General features: G+C 41.0%; 2 protein-coding genes across 2 annotated transcripts in view; one reads left to right on the forward strand and one right to left on the reverse strand.

The window, feature by feature from the left end:
• The window catches only part of EIF3G (eukaryotic translation initiation factor 3 subunit G), a 767,140-nt gene that overhangs the window by 207,341 nt on the left and 541,414 nt on the right, over nt 1-18,385 (reverse strand). The gene's annotated exons all lie outside the window — the stretch shown is intronic.
• On the forward strand, nt 13,901-14,891 carry LOC125930579 (olfactory receptor 7D2). Its single transcript, XM_049642458.1, has one exon. The coding sequence runs from the start codon at nt 13,953-13,955 to the stop codon at nt 14,889-14,891; it is 939 nt and encodes a 312-aa protein (XP_049498415.1). The 5' UTR covers nt 13,901-13,952.

Raw genomic sequence — 18,385 nt, forward strand, 5'->3', positions numbered from 1 at the left:
CGACTTCAGCCAGGTCACGATCTCGCGGTCCGTGAGTTCGAGCCCCGCGTCAGGCTCTGGGCTGATGGCTCAGAGCCTGGAGCCTGTTTCCGATTCTGTGTCTCCCTCTCTCTCTGCCCCTCCCCCGTTCATGCTCTGTCTCTCTCTGTCCCAAAAAAATAAATAAAAAACGTTGAAAAAAAAATTAAAATAAATCAGGGTTATGTGCTGGAGGATGCCTGGGGGCTTCTCAGAGGAAGTGACATTTGGAGCTAAGATTCAAATGATGAGAAGTGCCAACCATGCAAAAGATTCGGGGGAGAAAAGCATATCTGGCACTCGTAGGAGAGGAAAGAACATGTGCAAAGATCCTGAGGCATGAACTCATTTGCCATAATTGAGTCACAGGTCTGTGTTGTGAAAGAATAGTGACCAATGTGGAAAATGGTGTGAGATTGTGTGGTCAAAAATCAAGGCCCGTGTCAGGAGTTAGGGTTTTAACATAAGAGAAATGGGAAAGCACTGGAAGGCTTTATAGCCAACACGATGTGATGTGATACTCTTTTTTGCTTTTTAAGTTTTCTCTGGCTGCTATGTAGAAAATTCAGGATTTCGGGATATCAACTCATTCCATGCTCCAGTGTCCTTAGATAGAAGATTGGGATTGTATTCATCAAAAACTTGCCAATCGAATAAAAATTCATATTCTTTAGTAAAAAACAGTGACCAGGGGTGCCGGGGTGGTTCAGTTGGCTAAGCGACCAACTTTTTTTTTTAAATGTTTATTTATTTTTGAGAAAGGGGGGGGAGGGGCAGAGAGAGAGGGAGACACAGAATCTGAAGCAGGCTCCAGGCTCCGAGCTGTCAGCACAGAGTCCAACACGGGGCTCGAACTCGTGAACCGTGAGATCATGACCTGAGCCGAAGTCGGACACTTAACTGACTGAGCCACCCAGGTGCCCTGCAACCAACTTTTGATTTCAGCTCAGGTCACGATCTCAAGGGCATGGGATCAAGCCCCAGTCAGACTTCATGCTGGGCGTGGAGGTTACTTGGGATTCTTGATCCTTCTGCCCCTCCCCTGTTCGTTCGTTCTCTCTCTCTCTCTCTCTCTTAAAAAAAAAAAAAAAAAACACAGTGATCAAATATTTATTAAATTTCAAACATCCTTTAGTACCACACGCTTCCTAGAGATAGATGGGTGCTATATTCTTCTTTCCCAAAAAGGAACATGAGCAGAGAGAGGTTGAGAGATTTACACACACTCTGCATATAGGGGGTGAAAGATTCAGACTCAAACGTTCATCTCCTCATTCCCATCCCAGGGCTCTGTCCTGCCCCACCAGAGCTAAATGAGTGATCTGTTCAAACTTGCTTCATCCCAGATGGGCAAACAAAGGCAGAACCAATGATTCCTTCTCTCTGGAGTCAGTGAGCTCACCTGCGATTTATGGACATGAGCCAGTCCATAACACAGGGGCCAGTATGGCACTAACATTTCAGATTATAGGATTTTCTACAAGTAGTATAGTGCCTTTTACAGCCCAGTAAGCATTCTGAGATATGGAAATTTTCATGTGGGGCTATCATGGGATCATCCTTTTAAATGTTTTTTCCAGTATGATCTCATTTATATAAAGGCCCAAAATGGACAAATCAAATTTCGGTGATGGAGGTCAGAATAGCAGTGATCTTTCAGGAGTAATGTAAGATACTTCTGAGGTGGTGGTTATGTTCTATAGCTTAATCTGGTTGGTGGTTACACAAGTATGTCCACCTCATAACATTTTATTGAGCTGAATATACATATGATTTGTTTACCTTTTCTGTTATATTTCAATTAAAACACTTACTTTAAAAATTGCCAGGGGCGCCTGGGTGGCTCATTGGTTAAGGGTCCAACTTCTGCTCAGGTCATGATCTCACACTCCGTGAGTTTGAGCCCCGCGTCGGGCTCTGTGCTGACAGCTCGGAGCCTGGAGCCTGCTTCAGATTCTGTGTCTCCCTCTATCTCTGCCCCTCCCCTGCTCATGCTCTGTCTCTGTCTCAAAAATAAATAAAAACATTTAAAAAAATTTTTTAATTGCCAGGACGCATCCTTAGTTCAAACCTCTCCTTGTAAGCAACAGAATCATTCTTCCTACACAGATTTTAAGGATAATTTTGATGGCATACCTCGATAATAATAAGATGTGGTTGATAGCAACTATTTTTTAATTTAAATTTTAATTAACATACAGTGCAATATTGGTTTCAGGAGTATGATTCAGTGATCCATCACTTACATCACCCAGTCCTCATCACAAGTGCCCTCCTTAGTACCCATCACCCATCTAGCCCATCCCCCACCTCCCTCCATCACCCATAGTTTGTTCTCTATCGTTAAGAATCTCTTATGGTTTGTTTCCCTCTCTTCTCTTCCTCCCCCACTTCCCATATGTTCATCTGTTTTGTTTCTGAAATTCCACATCTGAGTGAAATCATATGGTATTTTTCTTTCTCTAATGACTTATTCCACTTAGCATAATACATTCTAGCTCCATCCACATCATTGCATATGGCAATATTTCATTATTTTTGATGGCTGAGTAATATTCCATTATATATACCACATCTTTTTAAAATTTTATTTTGTTATTTTGTTATTTTTTTTTTATTTTTGAGAGAGAGACAGACAAAGCATGATTGGCGGGTGCATAGAGAGAGAGGGAGACACAGAATCTGAAGCAGGTTCCAGGCTCTGAGCTGTCAGCACAGAGCCCAATGCAGGGCTCTAATCCATGAGCCATGAGATCATGACCTGAGCTGAAGTGAGACACTCAACCAACTGAGCTACTCAAGTGCCCCATAAATTTTATTTTGCTTTAATTCAAGTTAGTTAACATACAGTGTAGTATTGGTTTCAGGAGTAGAACCTAGTGATTCATCACTTACATGTGTCACCCAGGACTCATCCCAACAAATGCCCTCTTTAATGCCCATCACCCATTCAGCCCATCCCCACCCCACCTTCCCTCCAGCAACCTTCAGTATGTTCTCTGTATTTAAGAACCTCTTGGGGCACTTGGGTGGCTCAGTTGGTTAAGCGTCCAACTTTGGCTCAGGTCACGATCTCGCAGTCTGTGAGTTTGAGCCCCGCATCGGGCTCTGTGCTGACTGCTCTGAGCCTGGAGCCTGTTTCAGATTCTGTGTCTCCCTCTCTCTCTGACCCTCCCCCGTTCATGCTCTGTCTCTCTCTGTCTCAAAAATAAATAAACATTAAAAAAAATTTAAAAAAAAAGAATCTCTTATGGTTTGCCTTCCTCTCTGTTTTTATCTTATTTTTCCTTCCCTTTGCTTATTTTCATGTATTTTGTTTCTTAAATTCCACATACGAGTGAAATCATATGGTATTTTTCTTTCTCTGACTGACTCATTTCAGGTAGTATAATACACTCTGGCTCCACCCATGTGGTTGCAAATGGCAAGATTTCATTCTTTTCATGGATAAATAATATTCCATTGTATATGTATACCACATCTTCTTTATTGATTCATTAGTCAATGGACATTTGGGTTCTTTCCATGATACGGCTATTGTTGATAATGCTGCTATAAACATTCAGGTGCATGTACACCTTCGAATCTGTATTTTTTGTATCCTTTGGGTAAATACCTAGTAGTGCAATTGATGGATTGAAGGGTAGTTCTATTTTTAGTTTCTTGAGGAACCTCCATACTGTTCTCCAGAGTGGCTGCACCAGTGGATAGCAACTGATTTTGTAACAGGACAACACATGTAGACAATTAATAATAAAAATGAACAGGGGCACCTGGGTGGCTCAGTCAGTTAAGTGTCTGGCTCGTTTTTGGCTCAGGTCACGATCTCACTGTTCATGAGATCAAGCCTCCCTGTGGTAAGAGTGCAGAGCCTGCTTGGGATTCTCTCTCCCTCTCTCTCTCTATCCTTCCCCTGCTCGTTCATGCTCTCACTCTTTCTCTCTCTCTTTCTCTCAAAATAAATAAACATTTTTAAAAAGTAGTAAAAATGAACATGCGTCAATTTTAGAAGCCAGACAACTGCTCTCCACTAACATACCACACAGATATTCACACTTGTACAGTATGGAGCAAAAACACTGATTTCCATTGGATTGTCGTAACAAGAAACTGATAAAATGATCTCTCTCCCTCAGGTAATGCCATATGTCAGTTAAAGTGTTTGAAGTAGATGAATGGAGTTTACAAAGACACGTAAAACACAGGGTTGTGGTAAATGAATAAGATTACGGGGAAATATGTGTAATATACTATTTAGGTGAACATTAGGTGCTTTTTAGGTAAGATTTTGTGAAACCTGTTTATGGATACATAAATAAATGCTGACATTATGAAGACATTGACAGGAAAATACACCCACCAAACTCTTGGCATGGTAGCTATTGGGAGTAAGATCCACAGAGGAATAGTATCATGCAAGAATACCAAGAAAACTCAAATTTTACTGGTAATAATTTAAATTTGTTTTATGTTTATTTTTGGCAGAGAGAGAGAGAGAGAGAGCATGACCAGGGGAGGGGCAGAGAGAGAGGGAGACACAGAATCCGAGGCAGGCTCCAGGCTCCGAGCTGTCAGCATGGAGCCCGACGCGGGGCTCGAACCCACGAACCGTGAGATCATGACCTGAGTTGAAGTTGGACGCTCAACCGACTGAGCCACCCAGGAGCCCTTTACTGGTAATAATTTAAATCTCTATGAGTCCTGAAGCTAATAATCCTGAGTGTTAATACTTTTAATATAGGTAGTAGATATTAATGAGAGTCATAATAGGTAATATTAATGAAAAATTTCTAAGTGCCAAGCACTATCTCAGGCAGTTTCTCAACTCTGGATGTTAGGACCTTCAAACACCTCATATGTAGAAATTCTGATTAAATTGGTTCTAGGCTGAAGCTGGTGGCAGTAAATGTATTTTTAATTTTTTTTTCTAATGTTTATTTTTGAGAGAGAGACAGAGTGTGAGCCACGAAGGGGCACAGAGAGAGGGAGACACAGAATCTGAAGCAGGCTCCAGGCTCTGGGCTGTCAGCACAGAGCCCGACGTGGGGCTCGAACCCACAAACTGTGAGGTCATGACCTGAGCCGAAGTCTGGCACTCAACCGACTGAGCCAGCCAGGCACCCTGCCAGTGGCAGTATATTTACAATATCCACAGGTAGGGTGCCTCGATGGCTCAGTCGGTTGAGCATCTGACTCTTGATTTTGGCTCAGGTCGTGATCTCTCAGTCGTGAGACTGGAGCCCCCAATCAGGCTCTGCACTGAGCATGGAGCCTGAGATCAAGAGTTGCATGCTCTACTGGGACCAGGTACCAGTCAGGCACCCCTACAATGACTTTTTAGATACAAGACCAAAGATACAATTCATCAAAGAAATACTTGATAAGTTGAATTTTATTGAGATTAAAAACTTCTGCCCTGAGAAAGAGAATCCTGAGAGAATCACAAAATAAGCCACAGACTGGGGAGGGGGAAATTGCAAAAAACACAACTGACAAAGGACTGCCATCCCAAATATGCAAGGAACTCTTAAAACTCAACAATAAGAGAACAATCTGGTTTAAAATTTGGCCAAAGACCTGAACAGAAATCTCACCAAAGAAGATATGAGCATATGAAAAGATGCTCCACATGATGTGTTATCAAGAAAATGCAAATTAAAATGACAGTGACATATCACTGCATACCTATTAGAATGGTGAAAATCCAGAACACTGACCACACCAAATGCTGACAAGGATATGGAACAAGGGACCTCTCATTCATTGCTGGTGGGGATGCAAAATGGTAAGCCGCTTTGGAAGAGAGTTTGGTGGTTTCTTACAAAACTAAATGTATTCTTACATGATCCAGCAGTTACACTCCTTGGAATTTACCCAAAGGACTGGAAAACTTATATGCACACAAAAGCCTGCACATGGATGTTTGTGGTTTCTTTATTCATAATTGCCAAAAGTTGGAAGCAACCAAGATGTCCTTCAATGGGTGAATGGATAAATAACGTGTGGTGCGTCCAGACAGTGGATTATCATTCAGCACTAAAAAGAAATCAACTATCAAGCAATGAAAAGATGTGGAGGAACTTGGGGGGTGGGGGAGAGAGGAAAGTGGGTGATGGGCATTGAGGAGGGCACCTGTTGGGATGAGCACTGGGTGTTGTATGGAAAACAATTTGACAATTAAATTATATTTAATATAAAAAATAAATAAACTACAATAAAAGAAAAGTGTTTCAGCTTTCACCTGCAGATCATGAAAAATATGGTGGGAATCATTAGTACCATCATAAACTGCATATTGTTACCAGACTAAAAAGTACAAAAAGATGTCCATATTGGGAAAAAGATATAATAAAGGTGCTTGGGTTAGAAAAAGCACATACTCCTCAAGTTCGTAACACTATCCCTTCAGGGAATGCAAAACTGAAAGTGGTTAAACATTTGATAAGAATCAAGCCCCTGAGGTTGCCACAAGGACCTCCAGCAGAGAAGAACATGTATGGCATGTGCCTCAAGAGCACTGGGGAATTAGTAATCGGGTGGCATCTAAACCCTATAGATCAGGAAGCAGTTAAGTCCTATTGCCAGAGAAATTTCATTTTTAAAAACGTAAATCATTTTTATTTAAATATAGTGTGAGGGGTGCCCGGGTGGCTCAGTCAGTTAAGTGTGCGACTTCAGCTCAGGTCATGATCTCACATTTCATGGGTTCAGTCTCTCTCTCTCTCTCTGCCTCTCTCTCTGCCCCTCCCCTGCTCTCTCTCCCTCTCTCTCTCTCTCTCAAAAATAAACATTAAAAATTTTTTAAGTGGTTAACATGGCAGATTTTATGTGTATTTTACCACAAGTTAAAAAAATCCGTTGTTTATACACAAACCTTTATTTCCTTGTTGATATTACATTTCAACATTTTTATAATTGAGTGTATCGTCCTGTGTGTATGTTGCAGACCATCTCATTACTACAACAGATTCGTTCAGTTTGAGTGATTTTCTTAATGCACCAATGTAACATGATAATGTCTTCATAAGAATTAAAGCACAAGTTACAGGGATACCATGTAGATTGTAATTGGGAATTAAATCGAAATATTTCCTTTCCCTTACAGTACAATTCTTTTTTCTAGTTTAGAAAGTAAGTATGAACGCGTTTTGAATTCCAAATGAAGTATGGTGCAGAGCTGAGTGGAGACGCAGGAAGGTATACAATGAGCACAATGTAAAGAAACAGAGCCTGAAGAAGGTGTGTCCGCACAGATGGCAGTTACAATTTGCTGCGATGGAGCAAAATGAAAAAAGATGTGTTTTGTAAAAACTTTTCAGAAACAACACGGTGGACAAAGTTAAGAGACGTTCTTAGGAAATAATTAATGAATCCGATGAGTTTCCTGTCAAAGGTCAAAACGTTGATTAATTTTGTCACCTGAAATCAGGTGACCAATGTCTAGCAGAAGTTCTTATTTTAACTTGTTTTGTTGGTATTGTGGTAAAATATAATATATACATATATTATGTATGTGACATAAAAGATACCATTTTAACCACTTTTAGTGCAGCTCAGTGACGTTAAGTACATTGACATTGTTGTGCAACCATCCCCCCCATCCACCTCCAGAACTTTCTCATCTTCTCCAACCAAAACTCGGTCTCCGTTAAACACTAACTCCCCCAACCCCTGTCCCAACCCTGGCTCCCACCATCTGCTTTCTGTCTCTCTGAATATGACTACCCTGGGGACTTGGTGTAAGCTGAAGGATACAGTATCTGTCCTTTCTCGAGTGGTCTGTTTCACTCAGCACAATGTCTTCAAGGTTCATCCATGTTGTACTATGTGTCAGGATTTCCTTCCTGTTTTAGGCTGAGTAATATTCCTTGTATGTATACACATTCATCGGTCTATGGACCCTTGGGTGGCTTTCACCTCTTGGCTATGCAAATAGTGCTGCCATGAACATGGGTGTACAACCAACAGAAGTTTTAAAGCCATTCCCCGCCCCTCCCCCCCATCTGAGCTTGTAGCTTTGGTCAGCTATATATATAGCTCAGAATCTTACACACAAAATAAGGAGAAAGACTTTTAGACAAATAAAACAGAAAAAACATATTTTTTCAGTTATCAAAGTTTTGCTAGGAAATTATCAGGAAAAGACAAAAAGGATATTTTTACCGTGAAAGGTTCAACTAAGGCACTAAACAATTGCCCACAGACTAAAGACCTTTCTTAGAGTATCAGAGAAAATTTCTTCAAAATCTGAAAAACTGCAAATATCTTTCTTTAACTGAGACTTGCAGTAGAAGAGACCCTGTCCAATTAATGTTTTGATACACTTTGTCTCAAAGAATTTCTAAATTTATTAAGGAATGTGTTCAATTCATAGCTTTAAAAATATGAATTCCTGGGGCGCCTGGGTGGCTCAGTTGGTTGAGCGTCCGACTTCAGCTCAGGTCACGATCTCACGGTCCATGAGTTCGAGCCCCGCGTCGGGCTCTGGGCTGACGGCTCAGAGCCTGGAGCCTGCTTCCGATTCTGTGTCTCCCTCTCTCTCTGCCCCTCCCCCGTTCATGCTCTGTCTCTCTCTGTCTCAAAAATAAATGTTAAAAAAAAATATGAATTCCTGGCATAGGTTTTTTTGAATCTTGCCATAGTGAAGTTACTGCTCTCTAAGACCATTTACTAAAAGGGATGAAGATATTTCCTATATGGTATTTGAAGTCTTGTACTTATGGTTCCAACAGCTGTTGGATTATACCACTGAGATTACACGTTTGTTAAATTATATATATATGTGTGTGTGTGTATGTGTGTGTGTGTGTGTGTGTATGGTAGCAAGCTATGATTTTAATACTTGGGGACAGGCAATTGCTTTTGCTTACTAAAGTTGTGTTAATAACACTTCGGACTTTGATTTCACCACTCCAGTTTTAATTTACCCAACTAATTAAAAGTGATACATTTCACTTGCAATTACAATTCCTGACAGAGCATTCTGCACTCAAGAGGTCAGTTTTCTCACTGCCCAAGCAGACTCATCTCCACCACCCCACCAAATCACTTTCTATTGTATTTCCATGTCAATAAGTCCAAAGGACATTGTGCAGCCTTTATTACTCGACCTAGTATCATCATTTTACATGGTTCGCCCTCCCTCTCTTGAAACAGGACTTTGTTTATCTACACAGCATGTTCAACACCGTGTAGCCTACACAGTCACAACGTGGTCACAAGGGATTCACTGAGACAGATGCATCTCTCTTTCCTTCTGTGTTACTTTGAGACCCTAAGTGCTGTGGCTATGGGGGAATGGGTCTTTGCAGCAGGGACACATTCCTGAGGGGGAACGCTTTGCCTCAAAGCCAAAGCCATAGTGATGAAACATCCTCCAAGAAAGAGGAGGCCCATGGAGGCAGAGAGATCCATCTGGCTCCAAAACTGCCTTCCTGGAAACAGAATTAGCACACATGGTTCCGTTGTGCCATTTTCTCCCTACCCCAAGGGAGCGGAATGAGTGGAAGAACAGAACATCAGAGGAACAATTTATTTAATGAGGAGTGATGAGAAATCATCCCCCAGGGACTTGAGAAACCATAAATACTTCCCTAGCACCCTCACCCACTGTGCAGTGACGCCTGACCAGGAGGAGACCACACCTTGCCTCTCTCACAGACATGATTTGGTGACAGGTTCCATCTCCCCGTCATTCTCTGGTAGAGTCTATCTTCAGCATCCAACAGAGGAGAAAGACGTTGCACAAGTATTTCTTTATGCAATGCCAGCCAATTGAGTCACACTGTCCTAGTGAGTACTAGGTATGAAAGGAGGATAAAAATGGGACGGGGGAAGGAGGTAACAGGGTTGATGATGACTCATGGCCCTTTTTATTTTTACCTTCTGGAATTTATCTCTGATTATTTATGTCTTTTTAGATTCCATTGCTGCTATTTCTATCACCTCCAGCTCTAAGGTGCCCTCATTCTGGAAACTAGTGACTTTCTCAGTGTCACTGGCGTTGACACTCCCTCAAATGGACTCTTAACAGTTTCTAACGCACCTGCTTGCACCTTCCTTGTTCTCCTCTAGTGCAGTAGTTCTCAAAGTGGGGTTCCTGGAACAGCAGTGGTATCTTCTGGGAGCTTGTTAGAAATGCATATTCCCAGGCCCTGCCCAAGACCTGCTGACAGAAACTCTGGGGGGAGACCCAGAAATCTGCTTTAGTAAGCCCTCCAGGTGATTCTAATGCATGCAGTAATTGGAGAATCTCCACTCCAGCAAGGTATCTCCTTTTCCACCCCACCACCATCATGGGGTTTCTCCCAGGTTGTATACACTCTGTGATTCATGGAGTAGGTACTGAATGCCCACTCTGGGCCAGGTGTTATCTGTGTCGTCATTGTGACTGTGAATAGATCTGTCTCTTATTTTTCTTAATGATGGTTTACAGGTACATAAGAAGCTAATGACACTGATTAATTTTAATTGTGTTTAAGTTGACTTTCTTTGGTGTTCTAAGCAGACAATCACATCGGCAGCTGATAGTAACCACATTTGCTTTTGATTTCCTAATATTATATTTTATTCACTCTTCTGTCTTATGGCATTTCTTTTGAATTATTGAATTATTGAATAATTATTAAATTATTGAATTATTTCTTTTGAACATTTAAACAATGTTAAATCATTATAACAGGAGGCATAATTTCATTTTCCCCTTTTTTTTGTTTCCTTATTTGGGGTTTAATAATGGATCTTGGATTAACACTTGCTTTAACAGCTATTCTTGGGGTTCCTGGGTGGCTCTTGATTTCGGCTCAGGTCATGATCTCATGGTTTGTGAGATCGAGCCCTGTTGCTGTACTGACAGCAAGGAGCCTACTTGGAAATCTCTTGGGATTCTCTCTCTCTCTCCCTCTCTCTCTCTCTCTCTCTCTCTCTCTCTCTCTCTCAAAATAAATTTAAAAAAAATTAACATAGCTATTCTTTTTCACCTTTCGGCAGTATTCTTCTATGCCATGTGACTAAAATTTTACTTTGTTCCCTTCCCATCAGTAACGGTTAGATTTTACTAAATGTATTTTGATTTGTTTTGAAGTTATAATTATTTTCTGAGTTATCTAATTCATGCTTCATCTTACTCCTTTTTCAGTTTGTTGCTTCTATAGTTAGTGTGAGATTAGCCTATAGATTTCTTGTTTGTATTACATATGACCATTTTTTGTTTCAACTTTTATCCTACCTCCATACTCTTTGAGTACAAAGCACTGGGGATATGAGGAAAAGCAAATTTTATAACATGTGATCTGAACTTGTGTGATTTAAAATTCGGTGGTGAGAGGGACAGATATTAATCAAATAGTTCCATAAGTAAATGCAAATATATATAGCTATGATCTGTGCAGTGAAGAAAAATGCAGGAAGCTATAAAGGCGTGGATTAGGGGACTATGCCTGGTGGTCAGGGAGGGTTCAGGGAAGGCTCCTCTGAGGAAGTGATGATTCATCCGAGAAATAAGGATAGGAATGATCACGGGAAGACAAAGGCCCCAGCAGAGAGGGCAGTACTTACACAGGCTTACATGTACTTACATGGCTGGGGGAAGAATCGCAGCATTTTTAGAATTCCCAAGAAGGCAAAAGTGTTGGTTCTTCAGGAGTGAAAGGCCAGTGTGGTACTTAATAAAACTGGGAATTCGGAAGGAACCAGCATATGCAGGCATGCCTGGAAAAGAAAGAAAATCTCAGACCAGCCTCCCTTGTGGGCACAGAGGCAGACATCCTCAGATGAAAGCACCTTCCAGAGAAGATTTGTGTTTGCTTCCGCCTGAGACCCAGAATACAATTCACTCAGGACCACTTCAGACTGATCCCTCTGACTGAGGTTTCTAGGGGAGGGTGAAGTGTAGTGTTAGAAGTCTGACTCTTTCCTGACAGCACCTTATGGATGGATTCTCTTCCTTTTTTTTTTCCCACTCGGCATTGTGTGAAAATGCTACTTTTTAACTTTTAATTGTGACCTCCTTTCAGATTTACAGAAAAGTCTACAGAACAATATAAATAGCTCCTATGTATATCCTTTACCAGATCCCCCAAAGTTAAATTTTGCTATCTTTACTTTTTACTTCGTCCACTTTTCTCTCTGCCTTTGTCTTTGTGTGTGCGTGTGTCTTCAGAGCCATTTGTGAGTAAGGTGCACTACAAGTGTGGTACCTCTTTACCACTAGCTCTTTGGTTATTTCCTAAAATCAAAGATATTTTCTTCACATAGCCACGGCACAATGATCAAAATCAAGATAGTTGCATTAATCTAATGCTACTCTCAAATTTACAGAATGTTGACAGTTACAACTTTTGATGGTTATCCTAAGAATGTCATCTGTAGCAAAAGAAAATCCAAGATCATGCATTTCATTTGGTTGTCATGTCGCTCCCTTTCTTTTTAAGTTTATTTATTTATTTCGAGAGAGGAGAGGGACAGAGAGAGAGGGAGAGAGAGAGAATCCCAAGCAGGCCCCACACTGGAGCCCAACTTGGGGTTTGAACTCACAAACCATGAGATCATGACCTGAGCAGAAATCAAGAGTCAGATGCTTAACCTACTGAGCCACCCAGGCACCCAGGTTGACATGTCTCTTAAACTTCCTTTAATCAGGAACTGTTCCTAGACTCTCTTTGTATTTGATGACACTGGCATTTTTGAAGGGCACGGGTCAGAAACTGTGTAGAATGTCTCTCAGTTTGGGTTTGTCTGATGCTTCCTAGTCTTTAGATTGAAGTCCTACATCTTTGGGAGGAATCCCACAGAAGTAATGTTGGGTCCTTTCCGGTACCTCCTACCAGGAGGTATGTGATGTTGCTGTGTCCTATTTTGAAGCTCCATGACCATATGACAGGACTATTATAAAATGGATGCTTATGGGGCGCCTGGCTGGCTCAGCTGGCAGAGCACATGAGTCTTGATCTCAGGGTTGCAAATTCGAGCCTCACGTTAGGTATAGAGATTACTTAAAAAGTAATAAAATATTTAAAAAGAAATCATTTTAAAAAATAAAATAGATTGGATGTTTGAGGAGCCTGGGTGGCTCAGTTGGTTGAGTGTCTGACTTCAGCTCAGGTCATGATCTCACGGTTCCTGAGTTCGAGCCCCACGTCGGGCTCTGTGCTGACAGCTCAGAGCCTGGAGCCTGCTTTGGATTCTGTGTCTCCCTCTCTCTCTGCCACTCCTCCACTCACGTTCTATCTCTCTCTGTCTCTCAAAAATAGATAAACATTTAAAAAATTTAAAAAGAAAGAATGGATGCTCAAGATAGGTGATTGGGAATTCTAGACCCTATTCTGTAGGATTCCATTTTGGTTGTGTTATAAAATGGATTTTTTTTTTAAATATAGTTGACACACATAATATGGATTTTTAAAGGCTTTTTTTAAAGGTTTTTATTTAAATTCCAGTTAGTTAACATACAGTGTAATATTAGTTTCAGTTAAAGAATTTACTAATTTAACACTTACATACAATACCTGGTGCTCATCACAAGTGGGTGCCTTAATCCCCATCATCTAGTTCACCCATTCCCGCCCCTCACCTCCCTTCTGGCAACCCTCAGTTTGTTCTCTATAGTTAAGAGTCTGTTTCTTCGTTTGTCTCTCTCTCTCTTTTTTTTCCCTTTGCTCATTTGTTTTGTTTCTTAAATTCCACATATGAGTGAAATCATATGGTATTTGTCTTTCTCTGACTGACTTATGTCGCTTAAGAAGGGTGGTTGCCATAAGAAACTCCATGTTTTTGGGTTTCACTTATAAGTGAATGGAGACCCATTTAGACAGAATGACTGACTGCATAAATGACTTGAGCGAAAGCCATGGTCAACATTTTCATTACATGGAGGGTGCTGGTTTCCTACTAATCGACGTTGCTCTTGTGTCTTCCTTCATAGATATATCAGGTACATGGAAGCAGGAAACCAAACAGGAATTTTAGAGTTCATCCTCCTTGGGTTCTCTGAGGATCCAGAACTGCAGCCCTTCATATCTGGGCTGTTCCTGTCCATGTTCCTGATCACTGTGCTCGGGAACCTGCTCATCATCCTGGCCATCTGCTCTGACCCCCACCTCCACACACCCATGTACTTCTTCCTCTCCAACTTGTCCTTGGTCGACATCAGTTTCAGCTCCACCATCGTGCCCAGGATGCTGGTGAGCATCCACACAGAGAACAAAGCCATCTCTTATATGGACTGCCTCACTCAGGTCTATTTTTCCATGTTTTTTCCTATCCTGGACACTCTCCTCCTGACTGTGATGGCCTATGACCGGTTTGTGGCCATCTGCCACCCCCTGCACTACATGGTCATCATGAACCCACCCCTCTGTGGCCTGCTGGTTTTTGTTACCTGGTTTATTGGTGTCACGACCTCCCTTCTTCATATCTTTCTGATGATGCATCTGAGATTCTGTGGAGATCTCAAAATTCCACATTTCTTCTGTGAACTGACACAGATTCTCAAGTTGGCCTGCTCTGACACCTTCCTGAACCGCACATTGATATACTTTATGACTGGTGTGCTAGGCGTTTTCCCCCTTGTCGGGATCCTTTTCTCCTACTCACGAATTGCTTCATCCATAAGGAAGATGTCTTCAGCTGGGGGAAGGCAAAAAGCATTTTCCACCTGTGGGTCTCACCTCTCAGTGGTTTCTTTATTTTATGGGACAGGTGTTGGAGTTTACTTCACTTCTGCAGTGACTCACTCCCCCAAGAAAGTCTCAGTGGCCTCGGTGATGTACACTGTGGTCACTCCTATGCTGAACCCCTTCATCTACAGCCTGAGGAACAAGGATGTGAAGGGGGCGCTGGGAAGGCTTCTCAGTAGAGTGGCTTCTTGTCTGTGACAGATCTGCTGGCCCCAAGACTATGAAATTTTATGGATCCTAAGAGCAAAAACTTTGATTCTGGAGTTTACTCTTGAATCTTACACACCTTTCACCCAATCCTGAAGGATCAATGACTTCTCTCTCCTAGTTTTTACAAATTTTTAAACAACCAATTTCCTCATAATTTATGTGATGATATTTCCGCCCCATCTGTTGTCCCAAAGTTATGTCCTCCACTTTCTTTCTTACTTACTCACTGGTGAGTTCTAACCTGGATTTGGAGCGTTAACTTCAGCCTTGTTGTCTGAAATGTTGATGGAGAGTGCAGTTGTTCATATTAACTTATTTCTATGTGTTTTATTGTGGGTTTGTGTTGTTCATGTGCATGTATTACCAACAGTGTTTTGGAGTTTTTTTAAACTGGATAAAATATGATTTTAAAACATAATAAAATAAAGTCAATGTTTTAGTGCTTATTATATGGTAAACCTATGTTAGCTGCTCTCTATTTTCTTAAGTATCTTCCTCAATGGAAATGATTACTGTCTCCATTAAAAAAAATTTTTTTTTAGTGTTTATTTTTGAGAGAGACGAAGACAGAATGCGAGTAGGTCAGGGGCAGAGAGAGAGGGAGACACAGAATCTGAAGCAGGCTCCAGGCTCTGAGCTGTCAGCACTGAACCCAGCCTGGGGCTCAAACTCATGAACGGCGAGATCAGGACCTGAGCTGAAGTCGGATGCTCAACCGACTGAGCCACCCAGGCACCCCACTGTCTCCATTTTAGAGGTAAGGAAATTTGAGACTCTAAAGAGCCCAAAGCAACAGAGGGACCAAGTGGCAAAACCAGGATTCAAATCCAGAACTCGGACCCTGAACCCATATTCTTACCTAACAGGCTGCACAGCTTTTCACATGGATTTCAATGTGTACATCTGAATGGTGGATTTTATTGCTTGGTGGACAATATTTCTGGTTATTCTCTCCTTTTGGATATCTAAGAGAATAGCATTTTCTTTCTCCCTTGAAATTAAAGCTGGTAATATGTTTTCATGTGTCTAATAAAATGTGAGTGGAAGTGTGATGTGTCCCTTCTCCGTTAAAACAAAATAAGAGCTGGCACATTATTCTTTGTACTCCCTCTTCCCTTGATATGGCTGTTGTGGAGTGAAGTGATCATCCAAAGAGTCTAGAAAGCTGGCCAATAGGCAGAGGACTCCCCTGGATTGTTGCCCAAGTTGGTAGACACTTTTCATGAACAGGAAATAAGCTTTTGTTTGATTAAATCAGTAACATTTTAGTTCTATTACATACACTGTTGCTGTGTCAACATCAGCATAGCCTAACCTACTCTGCCTGTTATGTATCCCAAGGCTGGAAATCCAAATTTGAGAGTTTACCTACTCTGATGATTTTTACTGTTATGCTAAGAGTAAGTCTGAGATCTCCTTTTTCATTCCTTTGCAATCTTTCCACTTTCTTTTGAGAGCTTTAATGCAATTTTACATTAATACTTATACACACACACACGTATATACACAAACAGAAACATACGTTAATCTATACATGGCCTGCATCCTTGAAAGAGGAGAATTCATTTATTATTGTGCCAGAAATGCTCTTTCAATGGGAGATAAGTTCCTCTGAAGTAGAAATCCTGTATATCTTAAAATAAGACTAGAACTGTCCACTGGTAGGACTGTGGAGGTATCACATTGTCTAACTGGACCACTTAAGAATATTGAGTCTAGTTCCCAAAATGGTAATTTGAGGGGCACCTAAATGGCTCAGTTGGTTGAACGACTGACTTCGACTCAGGTCATGATCTTGCAGTCGTTGAGTTCAAGCCCCACATTGGGCTCTTGGCTGTCAGCGCAGAACCCTCTTTGGATCCTCTGCCCCCTCACCCCGCCTCCCACACTTGCGTGCACTCTCTCTTTCTCTCTCTCTCAGATGAATACACATTTAAAAATGGTAATTAGAATAGGGTTTTTAACATAAAATTCCATTCTGTTAGTGTCATAATTCATAATCTCCTTCCAGTTTGATATGTGATATCTCTGATATTGGCATGATATGGGTTGTGATTTTGCATCATGTTGTTAAAATTTTTGTCTGTGTATTGTAACAAATATATTTTTCAACAGTTCTTTATAATAGTTCAAATATGTATTTTCTTTTTAAAAATGTTTATTTGTTTTGTGAGAAAGAGAGTACGAACAGAGGAGGGACACAGAGAGAGAGAGGGAGAGAGAGAATCCCAAGCTGTCTCCATGCTGTCAGCATGGAGCCCAACAGGGGGCTCAATCCCATGAACCTCGTGATCATGATCTGAACTGAAATCAAGAGTCAGATGCTCAACTGACCAAACCACCCAGGCACCCCTCAAATATATATTTTCATTTAAAAAATTTAAAATTTACTCCACCTATGATGTATTTCTGTTTGATAGGATATAGAGATCTCTTCTTTCCCTATGAAAAACAAATTTGTTCTAACAGTTTATACCAGTCTTTCCTTTCCCACTGACTTATAAAGGCACTTTCTAAAATTCTCAAACCACAGTTTTCCCCCTATTCTGAGGTCAAGTATCTGGTCTAATCCCAACCATGCCACCTACAGCAGGTTGGTCAGCTTCTCTGTACTTCCATCAGTCATCTCTAAAATAACAATAACAGATGTCAGGGGTGCTGTACATATTAAAGGAGCTAATAATTATAAAGACTATGGTGTTTACTGTTGGCTTTGTTAGTAAGCTTTATTGATACTGTTACATGTTTTTATATTCATACTGATAGGCCACGTCTTTGACTTAGGGAGCCACCAGACACTTAACAGGCCTTTTACAGTTGCTATTTAAGTATTCTGATTGGCAAGGAACATGTAGCTCAGACTCCAATGGGATATTTTATAGAAGGAATCCTGAACTCTGAGATCTTACCTAAGAAGAGAAGAGTTTCCACTGTGAAGAAAAACATGATCACCTTCAAATTCTCCACATTGGAATAGAATTGTCAAGCACATTTTCCATTATATTATCATTCTCTCTCCCAACTAGCTAAACTGTTTAGAAATAAAGTAATAAGGGGAGCCTGGCTGGCTCAGTTGCTGGAGTGTGAGACTCTTGGTCTTGGAGTTATGTGTTCCTGCCCCACATTGGGTCTAGAGATAGTTTAAAAATAAAATCTTGAAAGAGAGAAAGAAAGAAAGAAAGGAAGAGGGAGGGAGGGAGGGAGGGAGGGAGGGAGGGAGGAAGGAAGGAAGAAAGGGAAAAGAAAAAGAGAAGAAAAAAAAGAAAAGGAACATTTATTTAATTAGGAGTTTTAAGATTTCAACCTTGGATGTCCCTGAGAGGTTAAATGTTGTTTGTCTGCCCCTTTGCTTTCAACTCACTGACCAGGACAATAAGAATAATATTGTTGTCCTGCTGACCCTAGGTTGGCTTGGATTCCATAATAAACCCTATTTTTGGAGTGTACCATCCATCAGTACAACCATGTTCTTTTTTTCCACT

Source organism: Panthera uncia, chromosome A2, assembly GCF_023721935.1.
Source record: "Panthera uncia isolate 11264 chromosome A2, Puncia_PCG_1.0, whole genome shotgun sequence".
Classification (NCBI taxonomy): Eukaryota; Metazoa; Chordata; class Mammalia; order Carnivora; family Felidae; genus Panthera; species Panthera uncia.

What these genes read in the sequence shown, in the direction of transcription:
- LOC125930579 (XM_049642458.1), top strand. Translation starts at nt 13,953, where the DNA reads ATGGAAGCAGGAAACCAAACAGGAATTTTAGAGTTCATCCTCCTTGGG.